Genomic DNA, 8,138 nt, shown 5'->3' on the forward strand with positions numbered 1-8,138 from the left:
ATCTCATATCTCTGTGTCCTCTCTCCCTCAGGAAAGGACGGGCGAATGCCTCAGGCGCACCGGCACCAGTGTGGCTCTGACTTCCATCAATAACATGATCGCCTTTTTCATGGCGGCTCTGGTGCCGATCCACTAAAAGGGGAGGGGCCAGTGATACATGAGGAGGGAGCTGTGTGGGGATGAATGGTTGAGCGGTTAGGTTGAGGTGGGATCGGCTTCCCTGAAGAGATGAGTCTTTAGTGCAGGGGTAGCCAAACCTCCGGCCCTCCAGCTGTGGGTGAAACTACAAACCCCGTGATGCATCTCTCTCCGGGAGTCATGTCTGTGAGAATCTTGCAATGCCTCATGGGATTTGTAGTTCCACCACAGCTGGAGGGCCGGGGTTTTGGTTACCCCCTGCTTTAGTGAATGCCTAAAGGCAGTCAAGGTGGGCGACAGACGGACAGGTTGGGGTAAAGAGTTCCAGAGGATGGTAGAGACTCTAGAGCAGTGGTGCCCATTAGGTGGATGGTGATCTAGCAGTGATGCTGGTAGATGAGGAAGGGGGGGAATGGCGGCCCCTTTATTCCATGTTGATATATTTATTAAGCTGTGCACACATGATTACCTATTAGCCCGAGTCGGCTGAGCTGAGCTCCCCGACACCTTTCTGGTGGACTCGGGGGGGTGAAGTGCTATGTATTACATCAAAGAATATTAGATTACACAGCAAAATACAGCAAGGTGAGCCAGGAGAGAGCGCGGGGAGAGACGGCCAGGAGAGAGAGCGGGGAGAGACAGCCAGGAGAGAGAGCGGGGAGAGACAGCCAGGGGAGAGAGAGTGGAGAGACAGCCAGGAGAGAGAGAGAGGAGAGACAGCCAGGAGAGAGAGAGAGGAGAGACAGCCAGGAGAGAGAGAGAGGAGAGACAGCCAGGAGAGAGAGAGAGGAGAGAGACAGCCAGGAGAGAGAGGAGAGGAGAGACAGCCAGGAGAGAGAGGAGAGGAGAGACAGCCAGGAGAGAGAGCGGGGAGAGACAGCCAGGGAAGAGAGAGGAGAGAGAGAGCGAGTGAGGTTTTTTGTTCGTTGGTAGATCTCATGTAGCTCGCCATTTGAAAAGTAGATCTTGACACAAAAAATTGTGGGCACCCCTGAGAGAGAGAAGTCCTGGAGGCGAGCATGGGAGGAGTTGACAAGGGAGCTGGAAAGCAGGAGGTCTTGTGAAGAGCGGAGGGGACGGTCAGGGTGATACTTTGAGACAAGGTTGGAGATATAGCCGGGGGCGGAGTTATGGACGGCTTTGTAAGCGATTGTTAATATTTTGAATGATGATATTAGGGAATGATTTATGAAACGCTGGCTCGGTGATATTGGCAATATATTGGCAATCAGCACGTGGTAATTGCACAGCGGAGTAAACAAGGGCCGTGGTGAAAGTTGTTGGGGGGCGGGTCTTGTAGGGGAATTGCATGTGCGGGGTCCGAACTTACAGTTCCAGCCATTGCGGTGGCGGAGGGATGACGGCCTTCTCAACACGTCCAGTTTATTTCAACCGAAAGGACAGAAATGGAGATTCTTCTTGGAGTCTAGAAAGTGATATCAGGGAGAGGGGGTGAGGGGTCTCGTCCATTCACTGTCCATCCTTCCCAGTGACCCCGGAGGCCGGTGAAAGGTGACACCTTTACCAAAGGTCCCTAATGGCGATGGGCAGAGCAGATCAGGTGAAAGGTGACTTCAGTACAAAGGGCTCGGATGCATTCAGATGTGACTTCCCTGGGGGCGGTTTGAGGAGGGGGAGGTTTTCTTGGCTCGCCTCTCTGGGTGGTCTGGGAGATAAGGCCAGAACATAAGGATGGACAGAAGGTCTAGGGATGTCAGGATGTGCACGATATACAATGTGCTGTGTGTGGAATGTTTTTACAGCTTTATCTACAGTCGTAGGGGCCTTATGGTTATTGTGTGTCCTGCTGTCTAATGATCACCTCGTTATCAAAGTGTTTGAATAAAATTAGGCAAGACAAGGGGGGCTTCATAATTAGAACTTGTCCCAGCATGGAGGTTGCATGTCCTCCAGGGTTTGTATATTGATAGGTTTATTGGCCTTTATCTCGACTGGCCCCCCAGTTTGTCTGTAATGATGGCTCTGATCATCTCAGAAGGTCGAGCAGATGTGGGCGGCTTGAATGGTGTACAGTACTACGGATCTCATTCGTGTCTTCATTTTGTCCCTTCCAGGCTGCTGTAGTGGTTGTATTCAATTTTGCGATGGTACTGTTAATATTCCCGGCCATCTTGAGCTTGGACCTGCAGCGGCGGGAGGACCAGAGGCTGGATATCCTCTGCTGCTTCTACAGGTAGGGGGATAAAGAACTACAAAAGGTCAAATGTGTTCTGAGGTGACATCTTTGGGTCTCTGAAGTGACCAGTCTTTCTTTCCTATTATTTCAGTCCCTGCTCTTCCCGAGTCATCCAGATTCAGCCTCAGGAAATTCCCGATGCCAATGATAATCACACTTACCACCCGTCCTCGTACGGCAACCCCACAATCACCACCAGTACACAGATCACCACCACCGTGCAGGCATTCACCCAGTGTGACCCCTCTGGACACCATATTGTCACCATTCTGCCGCCCACCTCCCAGATCTCCACCTCACCATCGGTCATCGTGCCCACGATGGATCCTCTTGGCTCCCAGGTCTTCAACTCCTCCAGCTCCACCCGGGATCTGCTGGCCCAGCTAGATGACAAAAAAGCAAGCCGAGAGTGCGTCCCGCTGCCCTTCCTGAAATGGAGTCTGTCTGAGTTTGCCCGGGAGAAGTACGCCCCGCTGCTGCTCAAAGCCGAAACCAAGGTGATTGCGCCTGAGCACACTGTGAACTTAGCTCACTAAGCATGATGGGTAATACTGGACCTGGATACTCATCAATCTGCTTTCTTCTTTCCGCAGGGAATCGTGGTGGCCTTGTTCATGGCGTTGTTAGGCCTCGGCCTCTATGGAACCACCATGGTCCACGATGGTCTTTACCTGACTGACATTGTCCCCCGCGAGACCAAGGAATACAACTTCATCTCCGCCCAGTTCAAATATTTCTCCTTCTACAACATGTTCATCATTACCAAAGGCGGCTTTGACTACCCGAAAGCCCAGGCGTCACTCTACGAACTTCACGACTCCTTCGGCTCCGTCAAATATGTTGTGCGAGAAGAGGGGAGGGAGCTGCCCAAAATGTGGCTCCATTACTTCCAGGACTGGCTGAGAGGTGAGACGAGAATGATCAGCAAGGTTTTCATTGTAGTCTTCTGCTGTCCCTCAGTGGCAGAGGAACTGCAAATCCCAGCACACTTTTCAGTCTCATGGCTAGAATGTTACAGTTGGCTACAGGTAGGATAAAGAAAGTCAACTGGTAGGATAAAGGAAGTCAACTGGTGGGTTAGAGAAATTCCACTGGTAGGATAAAGGAAGTCAACTGGTAGGATAGAGAAAGTCAACTGGTAGGATAAAGGAAGTCAGCTGGTGGGTTAGAGAAATTCCACTGGTAGGATAAAGGAAGTCAACTGGTAGGATAGAGAAAGTCAACTGGTAGGATAGAGGAAGTCAACTGGTGGGATAGAGAAAGTCAACTGGTAGGATAGAGGAAGTCAACTGGTAGGATAGATAAAGTCAACAGGTAGGATAGATAAAGTCAACTGGTAGGATAAAGGAAGTCAACTGGTAGGATAGAGGAAGTCAACTGGTAGGATAGAGGAAGTCAAGAGTTAGGATAGAGAAAGTCAACAGGTAGGATAAAGGAAGTCAACAGGTTGGATCGAGAAAGTCAAGAGTTAGGATAGGGAAAGTCAACAGGTAGGACAGAGTAATTCAACAAGGATAAAGGATAAAGGAAGTCAACAGTAAAGGCCAACCCAATGGCAACTGATTGTAAGTGGTTGCGGCTGACCAAGTGTGCAGCCAGGGCGCCCAGACTCTTGTGCGGACGTTCTCTATCTCTCTAGACTTCCTGGTGGAGAGAAGATTGGAGTTAACAAGGTTCTTGCAGTTCTGGGTTTTTCCAAGCTATGACCTTTCCCATATTAAATATCAAGAGCTCCAAAAGAGATTTCTCTGCCCTCTTTGGGGCCATCGACCAATCAGAGCAGAGATAGCTGAGGAGCTCCGTGAGGCCGTTTTCCCTATTTCTGGCTTTACGTTCCTAAGACTGAACCGGCCTCACAACGGGACGATTGAAATGTTTTAGAAATTGTAATTGAAACCTTCTTTCCGGCCTCTGTTCTCATAATCTCCGCGCCTCCCCCAGGTCTCCAGGCCGCGTTTGACAAAGACTGGGAATCTGGCCGCATCACGCCGGACAACTACCGCAACGGCACCGAAGACGGAGTCCTGGCCTACAAGCTTCTCATCCAGACCGGGAATAAGAAAGACGCCTTCAATCTTAACCAGGTGAGTCCATCGTACGGAGCCGCTGAGTGTTCAAATGAAATGTTCCGAAGAAGAACTTCCCTCTCCTGGACTGGAATGTCTTCCTCCGATGTCGCTGCACACCGGGGAGCTCCTCACAATGCGCATTAGAAGCTGCAGCGAGTCAGATAGAGCTCCGCCTCATTTCCTGGCTGGAGGACGTCCAGCATCATCTAGCGTTTTCCTGCCCGGCCCGACTGTCCCTGGCCCCGCCCCTTTTTTAGTCATTGTTTTTTTAGTTGTCAATCAGAGAGGCTCAGCATCATATGTGGGCATTGCCTAGGTTGGTCTGCATGGAAACACAGCAGGAATGCCCACAACGCTAAGAGCCAGCCCTTGCTTGCATCAGGACTGAGGGCTGTTGAGAGGAGCACTGATGCAGGGTGCTGTGATCATCACAGCACCCTGCATCAGTGCTCCTCTCAACAGCCCTCAGTCCTGTGTGATGTTTTAAGGAAGCTTTGTAAGGCACCCTGCCAGCTCCTCCCACCAGCTATTACCTGCCTGCATTACATAGAGAAACACAGACACCCAGTGATGGCATCACGGGGGTATAAAATAACATGCTAATTAAAGGTTTCATTAGCATGTTGACGATGGGGAAGGGAGGAGCCCGGGAGAGCACAATATATGCAGAACAAATGTCCGCTTTAATCAGCGCCGTCTCTAATCAGATGTTTCCTCCCGAACAGTTGAGCAGTCGGCGTTTGGTGGATGAGAACGGACTAATCCCTCAGGATGCCTTCTACATCTACCTGACAGTTTGGGTCAGCAACGATCCTCTGGGCTATGCTGCCTCCCAGGCAAATTTCTACCCCCAGCCGCCTGAGTGGATCCACGACCGCTACGACACGACCGGGGAGAACCTGAGAAGTAGGTTTATTGTGGTGAAAACATTGATTGCTACCAATAGAAGTGACTCCGGATCCTGACCTCTCTCTCTGCGCTCCCTCTCTCTCCAGTCCCAGCCGCAGAACCCATCGAGTTCGCACAATTTCCATTCTACTTGAACGGCTTGCGCCAGACGTCGGACTTTATCGAGGCGATCGAGAGCGTGCGATCGGTGTGCGACGAGTTCGCGAAACAAGAAGTGTACAGCTACCCCAGCGGGTACCCCTTCCTCTTCTGGGAGCAGTACATCGGGCTCCGGCACTGGTTCCTGCTGGCCATAAGCATCGTGCTGGCGTGTAGCTTCCTGGTGTGTGCCATCCTCCTGCTCAATCCGTGGACTGCTGGCATCATCGTACGTACACAGAGATTCCCGAACATTCCATGTTTTTAGATTGCATTGCTAGATACTGTTATGTGGCTAGGAGCTAGGAGTACATGGCTAGGAGTACCATCATGTGGCTAGAAGTACTTCTATATAGCTAGAAGTACCACCATGTGGCTAGCAGTACATGGCTAGGAGTACCATCATGTGGCTAGAAGTACCATCATGTGGCTAGGAGTACATGGCTAGGAGTACCATCATGTGGCTAGAAGTACCATCATGTGGCTAGGAGTACATGGCTAGGAGTACCATCATGTGGCTAGAAGTACCATCATGTGGCTAGGAGTACATGGCTAGAAGTACCATCATGTGGCTAGGGGTACATGGCTAGGAGTACCATCATGTGGCTAGAAGTACTTCTATATAGCTAGAAGTACCACCATGTGGCTAGCAGTACATGGCTAGGAGTACCATCATGTGGCTAGAAGTACCATCATGTGGCTAGGAGTACATGGCTAGGAGTACCATCATGTGGCTAGAAGTACCACCATGTGGCTAGGAGTACATGGCTAGAAGTACCACCATGTGGCTATCAGTACCATCATGTGGCTAGGAGTACATGGCTAGGAGTACCACCATGTGGCTAGTAGTACCACCATGTGGCTATCAGTACCATCATGTGGCTAGGAGTACATGGCTAGGAGTACCACCATGTGGCTAGTAGTACCACCATGTGGCTATCAGTACCATCATGTGGCTAGCAGTACATGGCTAGGAGTACCATCATGTGGCTAGAAGTACCACCATGTGGCTAGGAGTACATGGCTAGAAGTACCACCATGTGGCTAGGAGTACCACCATGTGGCTATCAGTACCATCATGTGGCTAGGAGTACATGGCTAGGAGTACCACCATGTGGCTAGAATTACCACCATGTGGCTAGAGGTACCTCCATATGGCTAAAAGTGCCACCAGGTGACTAGAAGAACCACCATGTGGATAGCAGTACATGGCTAGCAGTACCACCATGTGGCTAGCAGTACATGGCTAGGAGTACCATCATGTGGCTAGAAGTACCACCATGTGGCTAGGAGTACATGGCTAGAACTACCACCACGTGGCTAGGAGTACCACCATGTGGCTATCAGTACCATCATGTGGCTAGGAGTACATGGCTAGGAGTACCACCATGTGGCTAGTAGTACCACCATGTGGCTATCAGTACCATCATGTGGCTAGCAGTACATGGCTAGGAGTACCATCATGTGGCTAGAAGTACCACCATGTGGCTAGGAGTACATGGCTAGAAGTACCACCATGTGGCTAGGAGTACCACCATGTGGCTATCAGTACCATCATGTGGCTAGGAGTACATGGCTAGGAGTACCACCATGTGGCTAGAATTACCACCATGTGGCTAGAGGTACCTCCATATGGCTAAAAGTGCCACCAGGTGACTAGAAGAACCACCATGTGGATAGCAGTACATGGCTAGCAGTACCACCATGTGGCTAGCAGTACATGGCTAGGAGTACCACCATGTGACTAGAAATACTGCCATGTGGCTAGGAATACCACCATGTGACTAGAAGAACCATCATGTGGTTAGCAGTACATGGCTGGAAGAACCACTCTGTGACTAGAAATACTGCCATGTGGCTAGGGATACCATAATTCTTTACGTTATTGATCTTATTGGGCTCATTAAACAGATGTCATGTTTCTTTGGGCCCGCAGGTCTTTATCTTGGCTATGATGACGGTGGAGCTGTTCGGAATTATGGGCCTCATCGGCATTAAGCTGAGCGCCATTCCAGTGGTCATTCTGATTGCTTCCGTGGGCATCGGCGTTGAGTTCACCGTCCATGTGGCTCTGGTAAGTCACCATTTTAATAGGCCGCCTCACCACCCATGTGACCAAATTTAGCACGGACAAACTTGATGGAGATTCTGCTTCCAGTTGATCAGCATGCTGGAGAATGATTACCTCGTACTTCTAATCGCTCACTTGTGGTTAGACCAAAAGAATGTGTTTGTTTGTTGCACGCAGGGCCGGCCCGAGGGGTAGGAAGAAGAGGGGGCTTCCGCCAGGGGGAAAGGGGGGGCAGGGAAGCAAAAACGTCAGGACCAGCGCTCTATGCTGCTGATTTGGGGAAGGGGGTGCCGTTTGGCAATTTTCTCCTGGGGCACTGGAGGACCTCGCAGCACCTGGATATAAAATGATGTCTGTATTCTCTTCCAGGGTTTCCTCACCGCCATTGGCGACCGGAACCAGCGCTCGATCCTCGCTCTGGAACACATGTTCGCTCCGGTTTTGGACGGCGCCATTTCCACCCTCCTCGGAGTCCTGATGCTCGCTGGATCTGAATTCGATTTCATTTTAAGGTACGCTTCCAAAAGCCATTTATTATCCGTCAAGCAACCCCACCTACCCACCCCCCGATCTGTACAGCGAAACCCCGCCCCTCCGGGCCCTCCAGCTCCCCCCC

At 50.9% G+C, this 8,138-nt stretch overlaps 1 protein-coding gene across 1 annotated transcript in view; it reads left to right on the forward strand.

Annotated features, from left to right (window-relative positions):
* Nucleotides 1-8,138, forward strand: part of PTCH2 (patched 2) — a 44,476-nt gene that overhangs the window by 29,783 nt on the left and 6,555 nt on the right. Inside the window, exons 12-20 of the mRNA XM_018574231.1 lie at nucleotides 37-131; nucleotides 2,185-2,332; nucleotides 2,427-2,832; nucleotides 2,929-3,241; nucleotides 4,277-4,419; nucleotides 5,130-5,310; nucleotides 5,400-5,680; nucleotides 7,388-7,525; nucleotides 7,892-8,034. Of these exons, the coding sequence (XP_018429733.1) occupies nucleotides 37-131; nucleotides 2,185-2,332; nucleotides 2,427-2,832; nucleotides 2,929-3,241; nucleotides 4,277-4,419; nucleotides 5,130-5,310; nucleotides 5,400-5,680; nucleotides 7,388-7,525; nucleotides 7,892-8,034 (1,848 nt within the window). The remainder of the gene's footprint in view (nucleotides 1-36; nucleotides 132-2,184; nucleotides 2,333-2,426; nucleotides 2,833-2,928; nucleotides 3,242-4,276; nucleotides 4,420-5,129; nucleotides 5,311-5,399; nucleotides 5,681-7,387; nucleotides 7,526-7,891; nucleotides 8,035-8,138) is intronic.

Source organism: Nanorana parkeri, unplaced genomic scaffold (assembly GCF_000935625.1).
Source record: "Nanorana parkeri isolate BGI_ZX_2015 unplaced genomic scaffold, ASM93562v1 scaffold2830, whole genome shotgun sequence".
In the NCBI taxonomy this organism is placed as follows: domain Eukaryota; kingdom Metazoa; phylum Chordata; class Amphibia; order Anura; family Dicroglossidae; genus Nanorana; species Nanorana parkeri.